General features: G+C 45.4%; 1 protein-coding gene across 2 annotated transcripts in view; it reads right to left on the reverse strand.

The window, feature by feature from the left end:
- Positions 1 to 20820, reverse strand: part of FRY (FRY microtubule binding protein) — a 309064-nt gene that overhangs the window by 70732 nt on the left and 217512 nt on the right. For both annotated transcript variants that reach the window (XM_036251399.1, XM_036251398.1), the window contains exons 41-50: positions 19982 to 20103; positions 18635 to 18822; positions 17531 to 17625; positions 15477 to 16084; positions 14406 to 14503; positions 13849 to 14019; positions 10717 to 10857; positions 6639 to 6818; positions 4508 to 4669; positions 2011 to 2085 (exon numbers count right to left, since the gene is read on the reverse strand). In XM_036251399.1, the coding sequence (XP_036107292.1) occupies positions 2011 to 2085; positions 4508 to 4669; positions 6639 to 6818; positions 10717 to 10857; positions 13849 to 14019; positions 14406 to 14503; positions 15477 to 16084; positions 17531 to 17625; positions 18635 to 18822; positions 19982 to 20103 (1840 nt within the window). The remainder of the gene's footprint in view (positions 1 to 2010; positions 2086 to 4507; positions 4670 to 6638; positions 6819 to 10716; positions 10858 to 13848; positions 14020 to 14405; positions 14504 to 15476; positions 16085 to 17530; positions 17626 to 18634; positions 18823 to 19981; positions 20104 to 20820) is intronic.

Consider the following 20820-nt stretch of genomic DNA (forward strand, 5'->3'; position numbering starts at 1 on the left):
CTGGATCTTACATGTATGTGTGTGCGTGCGTGTTTGTGCGCATGTGTGTGCGCGACACCAGTGTGTGTTTGTGCGTGTGTATGCATGTGCATGTATGACACCAGTGTGTGTTTGTGCGTGTGCATGTGTGTGTTTGTGCGTGTGCATGTGTTCACAAACCACAGCAGCCAAGACAATTTCCATTGTTCCTGGCCTGAGGTGAGAACTTGTACATACACACATCATACACATTGTCACACAACCTTTTCAGGACCCCTGACACCAAGATATGTTATTATAGAATAAACCGTAAGAGCAAAGAGCTGAAGCCCTTCAGAGATAAACCAGGAGCTGGAAAGAATCGGAAACAGAAGCCAAAGGTACGATATTTGCTTGTTGGGACTCGGAAGCGCAGCTGAGCAGCTGTGCTCCTAATTTACATTTAAATTCCTGTCCTGTTGATTTAAACAAGACTTTGTTTCTATTAAAATCTTTAAAATGAAGGTTTATGTTTAGGTTCTGTTTACTGGGCCATCTTAACAAAATGCTGTAGACATGATAAACTGCAAATGAAGCTAAATATGATGCTGTCCAGCCTTCCCTGAGCACAGGTTGATGTTAAATAAGCAGGATTCTTTATCTAACTAACCATCATCATGCCTAATCTTCCTCTAAAAGTTGGCAGTCATTTAGAAGAATTTAAATACAGCAAATGCCTCCCCAAAGGAAAAGAGTGAGAAGATTTTACAGGTTATTTTCCCCAGTATTTTGGGGTAGTCCCCCTTGTCACGTGTGCACATGGGCCTCTGAGACGGACACGGAGGGACCGAGAGCTAGTGAGTGAGAGACAAGGCGGGAATGGTTTCCCCGGATGAACACTCCCTCTCGTCAGTGCTGCTGCTCTTGCTTGTAACACCCTCCAGGTAAACACTTCCAGCCAAACAGGCCTGGCAGAGAAGCAGGCAGTTCATCTGAAGGAGAGAGTGCCACCCAACAGGGCAGTCGGACGGCCTGTGGCAGAGCTGCCATGCAGAGGCCGTGCTCCCGTTTCTCTCCTTGTGAGCTGAGCTCCACCGCTCGGCCGCTGTCGCTGTGTCCCTCTGCCCTAAACTAATGTCACAGGGGTAGCAACAAACCCACGATCAATAGTGCCAAAAAGGTGACCTCAGTGGAGTCCAAGCTGAGCGGATAGCTGGCTGGGGCACATTGCCAGACAGTCAGAAATATCCATGTGCAATTTAGCAAGTACTAATGAGCCATTAATATTTCCCCTGCTCACAAATTACATTAGTAGATACAGTTTCTCTAAAGAAACTGTTTGCTAATTCTCACTTTATTTGGGAAATTATTTAGTTTGCTTTTTTGGGGGGGAGTTAACAATAAAGATGCTATGATGTAGATGAAATAAAAATAAGTAGTGAAATCAGCCCCTGGGATTTTTGTTGCTTTTGCCACGAGAGACTCACACAATTTGAATTTTCTAAATGTTATAAGGGCTTCCGAAGCTAACTTTAATTATTCACATATTCCAAAGCCTGATGTCATATTTTTAAAAAAACTGTAACATCAGTGGAAGTGGATATAAGAAAAAAACCTGATACTATATCATTACTTTTACCTTTACTGTCTGTGAGTAACATAATGACATCACAGTAAGAGTTGTGTGTCCAGAGTAATTACATCCAAGAGAAATATGCGTCATATGTGGTGACACAGTAGTTACATATATATTTGCAGGAAGCTGGGCACTTTTATTTGAAAAATTAAGAAATTTTCAAAAATGAAAATAACTGAGAATTTCTTTATAGACAAACTGGAGCAAATAGCCAACAAAATCTTGCATTGTTTCTGAAGTAAGTTGAGACTGAACACCATGGGGTGGGGAGAAGTGATGAAGGGTTTGAGCTAGATGGTGGATACTACCTGTAACTCATAGGTAAATCCTCTAAACTTGTTTTGACCAAAGGTAAAAACAGATCAAAGGTAAAAAAGAGATGAGACCAAAAATACACGATATGGGCTCGAACTTACGGATGGATTTTTGCTCAATCCCACTTCTTGGCCACACAGAGAAAGGACGTGCACCAGCTTCTCCTTGGTCCTCTTCTGGAAGAGAAACACGGGTGGCGTGAGCGGTACCCGTGCCCAGGGCGGCCTCCACGCACCGCTGTCACGCTGGGGAGGGGCCCAGTCAGAGCCCAGATAGGACGTACACACAGACTTGGTATGGAAAAAGCATGTAGAACATTTAATTAATAATTGTGAAATATTGATTAGATGTTGAAATACTATTTTAGAAATATTGGTTAAGTAAAATATGTCATTAAATTCATTTTCCCTGTTTGTTTGAACTTTTTAAAAAGGTGATTATTAAAAAATTTAAAATAAGGGTCACCTTCTGTTTGTACAGTACAGGGTAATCTAAGTTTTCCCAAGCGGGGGTCAGGGTCTGCAAAGCAACTTTGGGAGCCTTTAGCAGATATTCCTTCCTTCCCTTGAGCATCTTCCCTGTGGCTACAACCTTCAGCATCAGCAAGGCCTTCCTCACACCTAGATCAAATCTATTACGTTACCGCACATTTTCCTTAACGAGGGGCTGACTTTACTTTGTGCAGAATTAAAAGAAAACCACAATGGTTTGTGAGCTGTACTAAATCTTTCTTAGTTTGTTCTTCCTAATGTTAAACAGCTTCAGTTCCTTTTAGGTTCCCGCAGCCACCTTAGGTCTCGGCTCCTTACGCCCGCCCATCCTCCTGGGAGACAGCTTCCAGTGACAGCCAGCTAGGTCTCAGACTGGATGGTGGTTTGAGAACAAACTGAGCAAGTCCAGAGCCTTGGAAATGTTCCTGTACTTCAGAGTTGCTTTTAAAGCAATCTTCCTAGTCTTTTTAGAATGATCTTCCCCCTTTTCATCTGATCTAAGTGTAGGTGGCGCGTGCTAGGAGGCCAGTGTCACTCACTCAGACTTTCCTTCTGGAACCCCTTCCTGCCCCCTTCCTCCCAGCGTGCAGGCTGCTGAAGCAGGGCTCGCGCTCTGAGCTTGTCCCTAAGTCTCGGGCATTTCGTAACCCTGGGAAGGAGTCAGTAGAGAGCAACATGGAACGGAGCTGTACATTCTTCTTCTCTGCCCAGTCCCCATTCAAGTATAGTGGCTCCTTCCTCAACACCCACGGTCGCCGGCAGTGTCCAGCAGGCCCTGCCCGGGGACTCGTTTCCGACCGCTGGGCATGAAGGTGGGTCCTACTGGGCACGCCAAGGGTTTCTTGCGTTGCGGCCACTTTGTCTTCTTTTTATCTTGGGGACAGCTTCTCTCCCTCTAAGTGGAGCTCTGCCTTCCTCACACAAGTTGCAAGTCCTTTTTCTAGAAATGCAATGGGTGTGGCAAGGTGAGACCTCTGTCCTTCTGAAATCATCAGAGCCAAGGGACGTGGAAATGTAAAACTGCCTGAGAGTGCAGCCAAGGAGAGGAGGGTGGGGCGGGGCGGGCCGTGGGAGGAGCAAAGTAGGGCGGGGCGGGCCGTGGGAGGAGCAAGGTGGGCGGGGCCGGGTGGGCCATGGGAGGAGCGAGGTGGGGCAGGGCTGGGCTGTGGGAGGAGCGAGGTGGGGCGGGGCCAGCCATGGGAGGAGCAAGGTGGGCGGGGCTGGGTGGGCCATGGAGGACCGAGGTGGGGCGGGGCTGGGCTGTGGGAGGAGCGAGGTGGGCGGGGCCGGGTGGGCCATGGGAGGAGCAAGGTGGGCGGGGCCGGGTGGGCCATGGGAGGAGCGAGGTGGGGCGGGGCGGGCCGTGGGAGGAGCGAGGTGGGCGGGGTCGGGTGGGCCATGGGAGGAGCGAGGTGGGGCGGGGCGGGCTGTGGGAGGAGCGAGGTGGGTGGGGCCAGGTGGGCGTGGGAGAAGTGAGGTGGGGCGGGGGCGGGCGTGGGAGGAGCGAGGTAGGCGGGGCCAGGTGGGCGTGGGAGGAGCGAGGTGGGGCGGGGGCGGGCGTGGGAGGAGCGAGGCCAGGGCCTGGTTCCTGGACTGCTACACTAGAACCCAACTGCGCTTGAAGCCAAGACACACAAGTTAATACACTCCTTTTCCACTCAAGGGAATGTTCCACTGGGCTTCTGTCACGTCACCAGAAGAACCCTCCGGAGCAGGTGTGCTGTGCGGTGACAGTGCCGTGACGCAGGCACCCACGGAGTGACTAAGACCAAGGCTGTCCTATCTGAGGAACGGAGGGCTCGCTTGGGTGAGTAGCAGGGGGGCAGGGTTTCTTTCAAGTTGGAAGGACCACCATGTGAAAGAGATCAGATTTCACTTCCTAAGCCTTTAAGAGAATTAGGACCAGTAAGTCAAAGCAACACAGTGTCAGACACCAGGTGAGCAGCTGTTGGAAGTGAAAATGGGTGGTCCCCTTGGAATGCCCTGAGGTCCTTACTGGTGTCCATGCCCAGATGGGCAGTCGGGATGGTGAGTGGAGCCATCCCCCATCGCACCGGCCACTGGCTCCGTCAGCCCCGGGCTCCCCTCCAGTCCTGTGCATCTGTACCTGAGAGTACTGGGGCCTCTTCCAGCTCACAGGAACGAGGACGTTGGAGTTGGAGCCCGAGGAGGTGGACGACGTGCTCCGGGTGACGGCCACAGCCCTGGGCTTCCCGTCCCGGCCGGAGGAGTTCTGCAGCTCGTCATAGCGCCTCCCGATAATGGGCGTCTTAGAGAGAAGAACACAAAGCACAGTCCTTCCACAGCACTAACACTCGTCTGGGGTGCGGAATCGCTCCACCCAGCAGCAACCGGACTGCTTCCGGGACTGAAACTCAGAGAAACTCCGCATCACAAGCAGGCTCCCTCTCCTGACGTTCCCATACACACTCAGTCATTCTGCGTCTTCAGGATTGATTTTCCCACCCTCTTTAGCAGCTGAATACAAACCCAACTGCTTGTTCTTAAACATGCTTTGGAAACCACTGATAAAGGTTAGAAGCAAAACATTAAGAAAAACAGAGTCAGATGTCAGGTGTTCAAGCTTGAAAGACTTTCTTGAAGTCATGACAACAAACCAAAAGTCCTTCCCTTCTTCCCAACTTTTATAAACTCTTGTTTACTTAAAAATGTATTTAAGTTATTTAGATCTTTTTGATTGTGAATAAAAAGTCCATGAGACCTGTGTGAGAAAACCCAACCTGGGCACAACCTGCTTCAGAGAGTAAGCTCTGGTTGTTTCTGTCAATGAACGGATTCATGCAGCTGCGGAGGAATATTTATTATGCATCTTCATGACCCAGAGACACTGTACTGGACCCTGGTTACAAAATGCACACAGTGCAGTTTCTTCTTTGGGGGGCTTATGTGTCATGGGGTAAGAGACACAGAAAAGCTAAGTATTTTTGCATCTTAGATTAAAATGGTTAAGTACAGGCCTCCAAACGTTTATTCCTGAACCAGCAGGTAAATCTGACTACTTTATGTCCTCTCTTTTCTCCCTGATTCTTTAGCTTGGTTCACTGGTCCCCCAGCCCCCTTTTCCCCCAAGGCAAGGCTTTAGATAATTTTTTTTTTATCCTCACCTCAGGACATTTTTCCATTTTTGTTGTTGTTGTTCAAATAGAGTGTGAGGGAGAGAGAAACAGTGACATGAAAGGGACACATCGAGTGGTTGCCACCCATACAAGCCAACCAGGGCCGGGGACAAACTGCAACCGAGGTACGTGCCCTTAGTGGGAACCGAACCCGGGTCTCTCCGGACCACAGGCCAATGCTCTAACCACTGAGCAAAACCGGCCAGGGCGACTTTAGATCATTTTGCAGTTTACAAAGCAATGTGGCTCGGGGACGCCTCTATAAAGGTGAAATCTGTATTCCTGAAAATCTCAGTCATTAGCGATCCGGCTGCGATCCTGGCAACGAGTTCTTGAATATAGAGACAGGGTAGGACTGTTGTCAGATAAGGAATGAGTGAGGTGTAAATGCTGAACATCATTTCTTTTTTTTTTTTTTTTTTTTTTTATCCTCACCCGAGGACATTTTTTGATATTTTGTTCAGATAGAGTGGGAGGGAGAGAGAGAGAGAGAAACATCGACATGAAAGGGACACATCGAGTGGTCGCGACCCACACGACCCAACCAGGGCCGGGGACAAACCGCAACCGAAGTACATGCCCTTAGCGGGAACCGAACCCGGGTCTCTCTGGACCGCAGGCTGACGCTCTAACCACTGAGCCAAACCGGCCAGGGCTGAACATCATTTCTTTTGTGGTTATCTTTTTAGAAATAATTTTTTATATAACTGAGGCTAGCTTCTACTTTTATGTTTTAAATATGTTTTACTGATTTCTTAGAGAGAGAAACATGGATCGGCTGCCTCCTACATGCCTTCTACTGGGGATTGAGACTGAAACTGAGGCTGTGTCCTGACTGGGAATTGAACCAGGACCTCTCCATCCAGGATGACGCTCAATCCACTGAGCCACACTGGCCGGGCTGGCTTCTATTTTTAAAAGTTACCAACTCAGAGCCCCTGTGAATATGACACTCCACATGTTCTTAAAAACCAAGCTAAGTCAGGCCTTGGAGTAAGTCTTCCCTGGAAGTCAATGTTCAGTCCGTTTCTCTTGCTCAAGGCACCTACTTGTGATCTTGGCACTGTATTCACGCGGAAGTTTACAGAGCAGTTCACATACCTCTGAAATGTCAAAGTGGAAGTCCAGGGTTTTCCCCGGTAATTCCTTAGACGCGCTGGTCCATACTCGATGTATTTCGATCTTCGACAGGTCACTGTGCTGGTAGGAAGGCAGAATGAGGCTGGCCGACCGAGACACCACGAGCTTCAGGACACTCAAAGCCTCTCTCCAGTGAACAGTCTAAGGGAAGTAAAACTTAGTTAACAGTCATTTCGCTTTTCAAAACTGGTAACACTAGCTACTAAGATGCCTCGTGACCAGTCCAAATTCACGGATTTAAAACAGTGCAAGAAATTTGTAAAAAGGCAATTTATATATACGATGCCCTACATTTAGGAAACAAGCAAATAAAAAAGGACCAATTTTGTCCATGCTCAAATAAATATGTTTAAAAATAAGGTACCATTTTTGCTAACGTGGTACCTCCTTAATTTGAAAAACAAGAAGCAAAAAGCCCAAAATAAACTTGAATGCATTTATACTACTGGCCCCTCACTCTTTCTCAAAATTCTCCCACCCCCGTTTCCAGTGTCACTCAGTCCTTCCCCTACTTCTCAGGCTCTTCCCACCCCATATGTTCCTGGGACCTGGGCTCTGCCCTCAGCCTGTTTCTTTCCACCCCACATCTTCCTCATGACCCAGGCCGGGAAGCTGGAGCCCTTCTTAACTCCCTTCTGATCCCGTGTTCCCTCCCCGCCATTTCTGCTGGCATCGGCCCAGTTAAATCTTCTCCAGCCTCCGCCTGGGCTATTTCCATGGCCTCTTAACTGGTCTCCCTGCTGTCAGTCTTGCTTACATCCACCACACCAGTCCTGCTACACTGGTCTTTCCAGAAGTCTTCGGACCATGCCACTTCCCTGCCTACACACACTCCCTCAAGGCCTCCCTCTGGGGACGGGGTGGGGTTCACACTCTGAGCAGGGCCCAAGGCCTGATCACCCCAGGCCACCCTGGAGCTCTCCAAACCAGGCCAGTTCCCTTAGCCTCTGGGTTGGTACTCACGCTAGCCCCTCGTTCTGGAATGCCCTTCCTCTCCTGATTGTGTGTCAGACTCCTGCCCTTCCTGTAAGACTCACTCTGCTCCCCTGACCACCCCAGGTGACTGAGGCCCTTCTCCCAGAAAAAATACTGAACAAGCATAAACCGATTTGATAAAAGCTATTATTATTATTTGCCTAAGCTTTGGGATAAAACACACAATATAAAAAGTTTTTTCCTTTGCTGTTCAGTTTGCACAAGAGAGGTCATGATTTGAGTGTGACATTAGCTACCATTTAAGATGTCCAGTACCAGACATGGCCCATGGGCTTAGCGCAACATATGCTGCCAACAAAGCCATGAATGGGAGGCAGACATTAACTGACCCAGTCTCCATGCGTGTTGTGAAGTGAGAAAGTGTTACCCAATGCCACCATGTGGCACAACTATTACTGCAGCAATGCCATCTGAAAAATGAAAAAAAAAAAAAAAAAAGCTTGGAAGTCACTTTTAAGAATAATGATCGGCAAGTAATGAGATTGGTGAAGATGGAAAGGCATGTCTACATTACACTGAATGGCTTTGTCAATGAGTTTAACCAGTGAAAGCCCAGCATTTCCCTTGAATTCTGAAACTCACCAAATACACTCCTGAGGCGAAACAGAGAGCCTGCGAGACGTGGCGAGCAGGGTGTCTGCTCCTGGGCGCGCCCCCTCCCGTGGAGACCCTGCACTGCTCTGTGGCCTGGCCACGCACTTCACATTAACTCCAGGCTCTAGAGACGTGTTCTGGTCTGTTTGCTCTCTTAATATTTCCTTTTCAACTTTTTGCTTCTTTTTTGTTGTTTTTTCTAACAGTCTCGATTGGGCTTTGAAGAATCAATCTGCAGGTGTTTGTTGATTTTCAGCAAATGCCCTCGGAGGACGGACGCCCACACAAGAACACAGAGGCACTGGCTGTGGAACCAGCTGGACCTGGGTTCGGATACTCGCTCCACCATTTAAGATCTTGGGGCTGGTTTCTGTTCTTTTTAGTGTTCTTTTTGTTTTTAAACCACAGTTTACATTCAGTACCATTCTGCACCAGTCAGATGTACAGCAAAGAGGCTGGAAAACCGTGCGCTCTGCAGAGTGGTCCCCCCACTGCCCCAGGCCCCCATCTGGCCCACACTCTGTCATGCGGCACCACTGCCTCCAACCCATGCTCAGACCGGCCCCCACAGCGACTCTGCAACTAGCAACCTGCACTGCTCACTCCCTTCGCCTCTCTCCCCCAGCTCCCTAAACCCCTCCCCTCTGACTGCCGTCAGTCTGCCCTCTGGATCTATGAGTCTGTTTCGATCTTGTTTTTGTTTTGTTCATTAGATTGCACATATAAGTGAACTCATATGGTACTTGTCTTTCTCTGGCTTATTTCTTTTCACTTAGCATAGTACTCTCCAGGTCCATCCATACTGTTGCAAAAGGTAAAATTTCCTTCTTTTTTATGGCCAGGTAGTATTCTGTTATGTAAACAAGTGTACCACAGCTTTTTTTATTCAATGATGGACACACGTGGGCTGCTTCCAAATGTTGGCTATTGTCAATAACGCTGCAGTGAACATAGGGGTGCATTCTTTTGAATTCGTATTTCAGGTTTCTTTGGATAAATTCCCAGTATCAGAATGACTGGGTTATAAGGCAGGTCTATTTTTAATTTTTTGAGGTAACACCATATTGTTTTCCATAGTGGCTGCACCAGTCTGCATTCCCACCAGCAGTGTACTAGAGTCCCCTTTTCTCCACACCCTCGCCAACACCAGTTTATTAATTTATTGATGGTAGCCATTCTGACAGGTGAGGTGGGATCTAACTGTGGTTTTAATTTGCATTTCTCTGATGATTAGTGACGCTGCGCAACTTTTCCTTTCTATTGGCATCTGTGTGTCTTTTCTTGGAGAAGTATCTATTCAGATCTTCTGACTACTTTTTAATTGAATTGTTTTTCTATTTTAAGTTGTCTGAGTTCTTTACAAATTTTGGATATTAACCTCTTATCAGATGTATCATTGGAAAATATGTTCTCTCATTTAGTAGGTTGTCTTTTCATTATGTTGATGGTTTCCTTTGATTTGTAAAAACTTTTTAGTTTAATGTAGTCCCATCTGTTTGTTTATTTATTTTTGCTTCCCCTGCCTGAGGAGGTATGTAAAAAAAAACATGTCTGAGATTTTACTGCCTGTTTTCTTCTAGGATTTTTATGGTTTCACATCTTATATCTAAGTCATTAATCCATTTTTAGTTTATTCTTGTGTCTGGTGTAACAAACTGGTTAAAAAAAATTTTTTTAAAGACTATAGAAATATTCAAATATACACAAAATAGAGAGACTAGTAAAATGAAGCCCCATATACATTTTGTCATCTTGATTTATTCATCCCAACATTTTCTTTGCTTTGTTTGTTGGAGTATTTTCAAGTACAATTTATACAAGTTATATAACCTTAGTTCCCTCAATTTTGAAGTAGTGACCTTCAACCTCTGAACAAACCCTCTGCATGTTGAAACACCTGGTCTAGAACCAGAGACATGAAGTTCCTCCTCCCTTTCTCCGTTTTTTTTTCTTTTATTTGCTTTCATTGATATTTTGAGAGAGAGAGGAAGGGGAAGGGAGAGACTGAAACATCAATGTGAAAGAGAAACATCGATCAGCTGCCTCCTGCACGCCCCCTACTGGGGATCAAGCCCACAGCCTGGGCGTGTGCCCTGACCAGGAATCAAACTGGTGACCTCTTGGTGCCTGGGATGACGCTCCACCACTGAGCCACACCAGCCGGGCTTTCCCCTTCTCTGAGACAGGAAACTACAAACAAGATCCTGGCTCTGCCCCAACCTGTAAGCCCCAAGAGGCATAAGTGTGTTTTTTGAAGAAACACACCAGGGCCTGGTCCGGTCGGTCTTCTCAGGGTGCCCCTCGGGGTGTGGTCAGCTACCACTCGTGACTGTCTCCGTGTATTAGAATATCAACGGATACTCAAGCGGGTGGCCAAGAGCAAGCTCCATCAAGGCTCAGTCCTTGTAATAACTCTCTGGTTCGTCAGTGCAGTTATTGAAATACTCACTTGCACATATTTCTCGATGGTCTTCAGAACTTCCACGTTAAACTGCTTCATAGGAACGACCGACAGGTCCATGTAGCTGAGCAGGCTGTAGATGACCTGGAGGAGGGGCTGCTGCATGCTCGGGAGCCCTTTCTCTAGCAGCTGTGGGGGTGAGCACAGCCGAGTCAGTCTGATGCCAGACTCAACGCAGAAGCACCCACCTTCCCCACACTTTGTGACCGACACTTCCACAGAGGGGAAAGGTCCTCTACTGAAGACATGAAGGTGTTACTGAAGGCCAGGTAGGCAGGTCTGATATATAAATGTAATGTTCACCATGGAATACAACAAAATAAACTTCAAAAGGAAAGCATCAAACACCACTAATTATTGAAAATTACAAAGGAAAACAAAAGATACAATTTATGTTATCGAATTGGCAAAGATTAGAAACTGATACTAGTATTGGTGAGGATACAAGACAGCCATTCTTACACATCTGTGGACTTGTAAATTGGATAATTTGGCAATTGAGACCAAGAGTACTAAAATAGTTCAATCTTTTGAAATAGTAATTACACTTTGAGGCACGTTTCCAAACCTAGAGATAAACACTGAGAATTAAGTATGAGGTTTCACCATGGTGTTATTTATAATGGTGAGGAAAAACCCCCAAAACCACACAAAACAAAACAAGAAAGCTCTGTAAGCAATTTAAATGTTGACCACTAGGGAAACAGATACACAGATTATGGTGAATTGCACGAGGACACACCATGTAGAGAATAGGGTGACATTTTTAAAGAGTGCAGGGTATCAGATAACATTAAGTGAAAGAGGAAGGATGTATTCTATGTACACCTACGCACTTAAAACTTATATAATTTTATTAGTAATGTCATTCCAATAAATTAAATAAAAAAGAAAAAGGAGCCCTGGCCAGTTTGGCTCAGCGGTTAGAGTGTCAGCCCGTAGACCAAAGAGTTGCAGGTTCAATTCCAGCCAAGGGCACATACCTCAGTTGCAGTTTTTCCCCGGCCCCAGTCAGGGTCATGCGGGAGGCAACCAGTTGATGTGTCTCTCTCATATTGATGTTTCGCTCTCTCTCTCTCCCTCCTACTGTATCTGAACATACATGGAAAAATATCCTTGGGTGAGGAGTTAAAAAAAAAATAAAAAGGAAGTTTAGATAATTTCTCTGTGATAAGATGCCAATATTGGTGTTAATGAGTGTGTTATAGAAATAACATTGGGAAGAAACCCAACAAAATGTTAACAGTGTTTATCTCTAAATAATATAATTATTGAATAACTTTTCTTTCTTTATCTTTTTTTTTTTACTTATCTGTACCTGACAAATTTTGTTTTGAACATATACTGCTTTTATAATCAGAAAAATAATAATATTTTCAAAAAGAAAAGCACAATAATGAGAAAATGTGAGACATCATGATAAAAGGTTCAAAGTGAGGAATTAATAGAAATGATTCAAATAAATGCTAAAATTCTATATCAAAAGTGGTAGAAAGAAATAACTGAGAATTAACACATGAGGAAATATACAACTACACAAATCTAGTGTGTGGGAAAATGAACACAGAAAGGAAATACATCAGGAGAATAATTTTAAAGTACCCAAACCAATAACTAATAAATAGAATGATAAAGTTTACTGGGGACAAAGGGAACAAGCATGTTTACACACTGTAAGCTGGGAACCCTGTGAAGACCAATGTCGGAAGGTGCAGAACTAACACACATCCACACATCCATGCCCTCACCTGGAGAGTCACTTTGGGAAATGCCACCAGAAGAAATGATCCAAATATGATCTGATAAAAGGTCTACATAGAAGGACCACTTGTAATAGGACAAAATTATGAACATGAGCGACAAAAGGGAGACAGTAAGCAAACTGTGTTACATGAACCTGACAGAATCCCAGTTACTCAAGGTGACACCAGGTGAGCTATGTCGACACACAGGGCAGGTTCAATGGAAACACTGACCACAGCTACACAAAGTTTTATGTGTGTACATGATCAACAGCTGTAAGAACATGTGAGCAACAGGAGTAGGAATTACTATATAGTATATATGCTGGGGAGTTAAGTTCATAGTAAAAATGTTGGTGGCAATTTATGATAAGGGCTGAAGAACAAATTATGTAATCCATTTTTAATCCTCACCTGAGGCTATGCCTTCCGTTCACTGATTTTAGAGAGGAAGGAAGAGAAACATTGATGTGAGAGAGAAACATCGATCAGCTGCTTCCTGTTATGTGCCCCGACTGGGGACCAAACCTGAGACCTAGGTATGTGCTTTGATGGGGAGCTGAACCCGTGACCCTTTGGTGCACAGGACAACACTCTAACCAACTGAGCCACACCGGCCAGGGCCACTTATTTTTATTGTGGATTGGGCTGCCCTCACCACTCTGACACGGCCCTGGCAGAGGTCCCAACACACGGCCCCAAAGGAAAAGCAACACTGAAATGCTACACGGGAGCTGTCCCAGTCCTTTCCTCACAGAGCTCCTGGCCTTGTGCACGAGGCTGGCTGGGGGCCGGGCTTCTACACGGAAGGCCTGTCATCCCTTGTCCCGTACGCTGTGCACTTCTAGTGCCAACATGCACCAGAGTCGGTAGAAACACATTATAGGACAAAAGTCCAATTCCATTTTTAAAAGCAAACATAAGAGATAGACATAAAAAGTTAATTTCAAAATGTACACTTTGTGAATTAGTTCAGAGGAAAGAACCATGAAACCTGTCAAGCCACACAGTGACTTCTTAAACAGGATCTGAGCACCGAGCGATTAGGGCAACATCTTCGGTTGCTGCCGTGTGCTGGGGGTCAGTGCGTAAGACGTGGACACTGCGGAGGCACCTGTGCGTGGTTCCGGCCCAGCTCTGCCACCTTCAACACAGGGCAGGTGACGGGCCCTGGCTGGGCCTCCAGCTCTTTACTATAACAGTATTCATATCACTGGGCTCTTGTGAGGATGTAAAATGATTCAACATAGATGCAATATCATATATCATCATACATTCTATATAATATGCACTCAATAAATGAAGTCTTATATCAGTTCCATATAAATATTTTACCGAGGGAAACTAGAATAAATTTTATCCTTAACCGAGAGCTTACCTCTGCCAGGTAGGTAACCATGTTCAAGGTGATGTCAGCATAGGCTTCGTGAAGGTACCGGCAGACCACGTTGACCCAGGTGGCACAGTCCCTTGTGTAGCTGTGCGTTTTATAAAGAGTCATGACATGTGCAAGATTGGAAAGTTTGGGGTTCTTCTCTTCCAAACAAACCTTACAGGAGAGGAAAGGCAATCAGGGATGAAATGGCCCGATGAGTAGGAAGGAATGTCAGCAATTTTGCTATTAGTCCCAGCAGTCAGGAAAACACACACACACACACACACACACACACACACACACACACATTTTTGATAGGTTGTGGAAGTGCTTATCTTAGTAATTTAGTTAATATAATTTTCACAAATTCTTTCCATCCATTTTCTCAGTATTTAAACCAAAAGAGACAGCAGGCGCCAGGCACCCAGGAAGTCAGTGCCGAGGGCTATCAGTTATCTTGGGGTTTTGAGAAGCTCATTGCCATCTCCGGCCTGGTGCTTGCTGTCCACTCTGGGCCTTGCGGAAGGCCCGGCCGGGAGCCTGAGTGGATGTGGCCGTACCTGGGCGATCCTGTCGGCTACATCCTTACAGAACTGATCTGGGTTCTCGAAGTGCTGGATCAGCTGGGGCAGCAGGCACAGGACGTTCAGAGGGAAACCTGGTGAGAGAGGGCACCATGAGACTCCTGAACACAGTGCGTGGAGCTGTCGCAGAGGAAGGCGCAGTCCGCCTTCATTCTGAGACCATGCCGACGCGGTCCTTAGAAGCAGCTTGAGTGTGATCTGACAAAATCCAGGAAAAATGTACCAACATTTTAAAAAGCAGAATAAAATGAATGAAAGACCCAGTTTGAAATTTTATCAGAAAACATAGTTTAAGGAAAATCTGTATGAGAGGACATAGGCCCATCTCTGAAGTCGTATTTATGTCATCAGAAAGGTTCTTTAAAATGACAAGGAATCGCTTAGCACCACTGTGTGAGCTTTCGCTCCATGGGAAGAATCTTGGGCCACAAGCCATGGTATTACAAACCAAGTTCGTTGCCCTGGCCAGTGTGGCTCAGTCGGTTGAGCATGGTCCCATGCATGGAACGGTTGCAGGTTCGATTCCTGGTCAGGGCACATGCCCGGGTTGTGGGCTCAATCCCCAGTAGGGGGCACGCAGGAGGCAGCTGATCGATGTTCTCTCTCCCTCTCCCTCTCTAAAATCAATAAAAACATATTTTAAAAAGTTTAATTTGTTGATTTGGCTTAATTCAAAACAGTAGGGAACCAAGAGAATTCTCATGAGGAAAAGAAAGTCTAAGAAAAATAAAAGTTTTAGGAGTTAAGAAAAAAAGGAAACAATGTCTGCACAAGAGCAAGGGAATAAACCAACAGTATTTGCGTTTGATGTGGAAACCTTACGGAAATGGCCAATATCTTATATATTACTCCTGCCCCATGCGACTGTCTCAAAATATCTTCTAAAATATAAATTGTGACATTATATAAAATTTTAAAAGAGAAAACAAACAGTCCCAACAAACCATTTCTAAGCAGAATTGCCAACAGTGGTCAAGCCTGCATTTTCTTATTCGCTAAGCATGGACCCAAACACCAGAACTGGAGGGCAGGGGCGCCTGACTTTACCGATGGCTTGGGATGAGTCCACCATGGACACTTTGGACACTGGTGTCAGCAAACTGAAAAGCTGCAGGGTCAGATCGGTGGTGGTGAGGGAGGTGAACCCCTTCAGCAGCAGCTGCTGTAACCCTGAGAAATCTGCCCACTTGAGCTGTGCCTGGAGTTTCTCAAGCTTTTCTCGATTCTCAGCTTTATCGAGTGGCATGTGAGCCAGCAGTCTGTTCAACAGCCTCAAGGCCATTAGGTATTCAAACTCAAAATCAGATTCCATCAAGGCCACAGTGACCCAGAAGATGGTGGCCAACAGGTTGGTCGGGTGGTTTATGTGTGATGGGTCGGTGAGGCTGTCCTTCAAGGAGGATGAGCTTCTGGTCTTGGAGGAGAGGCCTTGCTGGGTGCAAGCCTGGATTCTGTCCAGTGTCGCACTCCGAGGCGGGTCTGAGGATCGGTCGACAACACCGAACTTCTTGGGCACAGAGAAGCTTCTCTGATGCCGGCTCCGTTCTGCGGTTGCTGTGTTGCCACTGGCTGCTCCAGGGCTCACGTTGAGCTGTCCTGTGCTCTTCCTGCTTGCTGTGAGCTTGGTGCTAGAGCTTAAATCTGGGGATGAAGACCTGGGTAAAGAAATAAAAGAGTTCAGCAGAAAGCCAACATGCTTCACGAAGACCCACCGACCACGCAAAGGAGGGAAGTTACTCTTTGGAAATAACTGCTTTCTGCTCGCTTTTGTCCTCGCTCTTCAACTTACAGGAGTGCATTTTCTTATTCTTACACTTAAAAGGATGAAAGAGAAAACCCAACAAGCTTAACAAGCAGATAAAACTAAACAAAACCTAATACCAACTGCCACTTACTGATAGGTTAAAGGTATAAGCAGCTGGACACACGTTTATTATTTGTTTGTGTGAATTCGGGTAGAAATAATATGTACCTAACAGGTACAAACTTTAATATTCTATTTACTGACCAGTAAGAATAAAAATGAAAATATTATCAAGAAAGAAAATAGTAAATGTTTGCATTTAATTTACAAAAAAGGCATTCAAAGCTTATTTCAGACTGAGAAGGTATAAGTATTTATGAACATTCTGATAATTTTTACTGATTTAGATGAAGCTGTAGGGTTATTCAAATAAATACATCTGATGTTAGTAACCATATTTAGCTTACCTATCCATAGAAAATGCTCAACTTAAAAGTGAAACAAGGCCCAATGCGATATAAAATAATATCACTGACTCTGTTTCAAGCACAGGAACCCAAACAACCAGAGTGTGGAATTGTGAATGATTTGAGATGGGTTATTAAACACCGACAGGAACAAAGGAGTTAAAAAATAAAAAAAGAAAAATCCTAAGGTAGAAATTCTGCAAATAAAATAAATATTTAGTCCAACTGTTTTTATAGTGATGATTCAGATGAGTTTTGTGTATATTCATTTAAAATAATATTTAGGCCCTGGCCGGTTTGGCTGAGCGGTTAGAGCGTCAGCCTGCGGACCAAAGAGTCCCAAGTTCAATTCCGGCCAAGGGCATATACATTGGTTGCGGTTCATCTCTGGCATGGTTGGGGTCGTGCGGGAAGCAACCAATCGATGTGTCTCGCTCACATCGATGTTTCTCTCTCTCTCTCTCCCCCTCCCACTCTGTCTAAATATAAATGTAAAAATATCCTCGGGTGAGGGTTAAATAAATAAAATAAAATAATATTTAGTTTTAGTGTCTGTTTACAATGTAATAGGATAATACTATATAAAATTTAAAAAATACTCAGACATAAAAAAAGAAAATGAAAAATCATTATTTGTATTATTTAGAGATAACATTTGGTATCTATCTTCCTGACATTTTAAAATACTTTTATGATGTATATATATGTGTGTGTTCGTCATAACTCCTCCCCCATTTTTTAATGTAAGAAAATGTCATGCATACTTTTTCAGGTCATCAATGGACTCCAAAAACTGGATTTGTTCTTTGGACTTTGCCCAAAGTCTGGGCATCTCCCAAATATTCAGTACAGTCTATTTGATTTCCAAAAGCCACTAAGCTGGTTCTCACCGAGATAACACAGTCAGGAGATCGCTGTTCTTCAGGCAGTCGGACAAGTTGTCCACGGCGGCCTCCAGAGTCAGGAGCGCTTCCATCACGTAGCCCTGCAAACGAGCGAATGGTGATGCTTGTGGCTTCTGCTACCTTCCTGGACGCACATCGGATTAACGCACTTGATTCAATCATGCTCATATCACTGAAGCTAGGCAGTCATTGCTACTTAAATTTACAAAGTTTAAAACCAAAGTCTAAGGGCCACTGAGGAAATCCAGGTGGTCCAGGAGTTAGCTGACAATTACAAAGATGTATTTTCCTCGGTCCGAGGTACTCCACAGACCAATCTCATTTGACATCCAACAGGGAGGGGCCCCTCTGAGGCGGCGGGCATGGGGCATGTGAAACACAGAGCTGCAGTGTTTGAAGGCAGAGACTGAGAGATACATGCGAGTGCTGTGCCTCGGGTCATTGTAAACCGCGTCTCTCATGGCCAGAGGAGGCAGACAGGCCAGTTAATGGGCGTGCGGGCCTCCTTAGACACGGGCACACTTCTGATGGGAAGTGAGGGCTTGGCCCAAGCTACAGAGCAGGGATGCCCTTGGCTTTCCGCCTGCCCAGGTCCCCAGTCTCTGGGCTCTCCCTACAGCTCTTCTTGTGGTATCTACTCTCTCCGTTACTTCTCCAGGTCTTCCCCGTGTACCGAAGCCTGGTCATGCAGAGAAGGGTAGTGCTTTGCACAGACACAGTGGAGATCTCTTCTCTGGGCGGGGGGACCGCACAGCTATGTCCTAGATTAGTGGCAGAAAGAACCACACATATCAACTTTCCTGTCCTCCACCCAATAAAACCAACACCAAAGCAACAAAGAACAGTCACCAAAGAATGTTCAGTTGTTAGCTTGAATAAGACAGATAATATCTGTGGAGTTTCTAGAACAATACTCCTGGGAATGACTTTGGTAAATACAGAAGTCAACCTCTAACATTTTTTAATGAACTGTACACATCCAAAGGGCTGGAATAACTGCTGAAAGAGACCAGGTTCTGAGAACGTCGTTGGCTCCTTCTCTCTAGCATGAGAGCCACAGGTTGAGTTTGGTGGCCTCTCCTTGCCTACCTGAATCTCGTCACCATGCTCTCCAATCACCTCCACCAGTCTCGAGAGAAGGTCAGACAAGGCGTGTGCTGACAGGGGTTGTTTGATTGCCCGGAATATTTGGAAGGACCGACAGGCATAATGCCGCGACGAGCTCGCCAGGGCTGTCTGCAACGCAACCTCGCTCAAGTGCTGCTCCAGACGGAAGCCTAGGGCACCAAGAGGCCAGAGAGCAGGTCAGCGCCAAGCCTGGGGCAACAGTCATCGCAGGGTTGAAGCAGGCTCTCCGCACAAGGCTATGTCCTGGTGGCACTTATTTAAAAGTTAGCAATTAAAAAAACAAACACATTTTTTTTTAATCGTCACCCAAGGATATTTTCCATTGCTTTTTAGATAGAGTGGGAGAGAGACAGAGAGAGAGAAACATTGATGTGAGAGAGATACATTGCTTGGTTGCCTCCTGCATAACCCCAACCAGGGCTGGGGACGAACTGCAACCGAGGTATGTGCCCTTGACCGGAATCGAACCTGCAACTCATTGGTCTGCAGGCTGATGGCTCTAACTACTGAGCAAAACAGGCCAGGGCTGTTAGCAACTATTTTTAAAACATTTTATCGCAAAATTCTTTTTTAAAAATCAGTTTGCAGCCCTGGCCAGTTTGGCTCAGGGGTTAGAGTGTCAGCCTGTGGTCCAGAGAGACCCGGGTTCGGTTCCCGCTAAGGGCATGTACCTCGGTTGCAGTTTGTCCCCGGCCCTGGTTGGGTCATGCGGGTGGCAGCCACTTGATGTGTCCCTTTTCATGTCGATGTTTCTCTCTCTCCTTCCCACTCTATCTGAACAAAAAACAAAAACAAAAAATGTCCTCAGGTGAGGATAAAAACTAACTAAATAAATTAAATAAATAAATAAAATCAGTTTGCAAGGCTGACAATTTCTCACAGTTGAGTCCATACCCAATCAATTAATAAGATTTGTTTCTCATGGACTTCTTTAAATAAAATTGGTATTACAGACACAATTAATTCTAGTGCAGTAATGATGCGAGGTGAACAGTGACTTTGGGGACATTGGACAGAGCACAACGCAAGTCTACACGACATTTTCAGTCGGTTCGGCACATCTGAAATAAACTTCAAAACTCCCCTGTAAATAGTCTTCTGCTATAGATGCCACATTCAGAAACAGATACATGTATCATTCATATCACATATCATACATACAGTGCAATGTATGTATATAGTATACCTTTTGATATAGACCATATATGAGATGGTGTAGTCATACAGTGTAGTCATATGGAGGAGCATGAGCTCAATGTTAGAAAAATCCTGAAAGTGGAAGGGATTTGGGGAAACAGGATAAAGTACCTGATTTAGAATCTTTAAACACGGACAACACGTGGCGTAGAAAATTTGTGAGTTGTTCAGCGCTCTTTGAATTTTGATTTTTGGGCGTGATGTCTTCATGGCACCAAAGTGGACCAAATGCCCTGAAACAAACACACACAATGTCAAAAACAGAACTGTCATTTTGCATTTTGCAAACCACCTATGCAGTTCTAACTCCAAAGGCACGATATCTATTTAAAATGTCACTAGTTAACTTGGGGTGGATCTCAGTTGTATAAGGTTTCAGAGCATGCTGAAAACAAATCTAGCTAATTTATGGAGAGACGTTTTCATGGTTTACTCACAGAACCAAAACCTCATAACATTTAGTCACAAGACGAAGAATTTTCAATTCACCAGAACAGTGCTTGTCACATAATAGATGCTCCACAAGAGTTTGTTAAACACGATGACATAACGTTGTAAATGAGATACGGAGTTAGCCACAGGCTCAGTCTGCACGCGCCAGCACTGGGGAAGATGCTGCTTTCATCATCGTCAGGCTGCGGAGCCAAACTGGAGCCGGCCGCTGCCGTTTACTTGTTTCTCAATAGTAAGAACAGGACGGACCAGCCATCGACACATGCCATCGACAGTGGGGAGTGGTGACAACAAGGCATCAGGTGTCTGGAGTACCCTGTGTGTGGGCACCAACTGCCCCTTTCGAAATCTCCTGAACGTTAAATCCCACACGGAGCTGCCAGCCACGCAGAACGCCCCGAGTCATTAACGATGAAAGAAAATGCCCTTCTCATTAATCGATGCATTAGTTGAAGGCAGAGAAGTCATGTGAAGCCTCAGATAACACAGACTGAGAC

The sequence above is a fragment of the Molossus molossus genome, unplaced genomic scaffold, assembly GCF_014108415.1.
Source record: "Molossus molossus isolate mMolMol1 unplaced genomic scaffold, mMolMol1.p scaffold_m16_p_10, whole genome shotgun sequence".
NCBI lineage: Eukaryota > Metazoa > Chordata > Mammalia > Chiroptera > Molossidae > Molossus > Molossus molossus.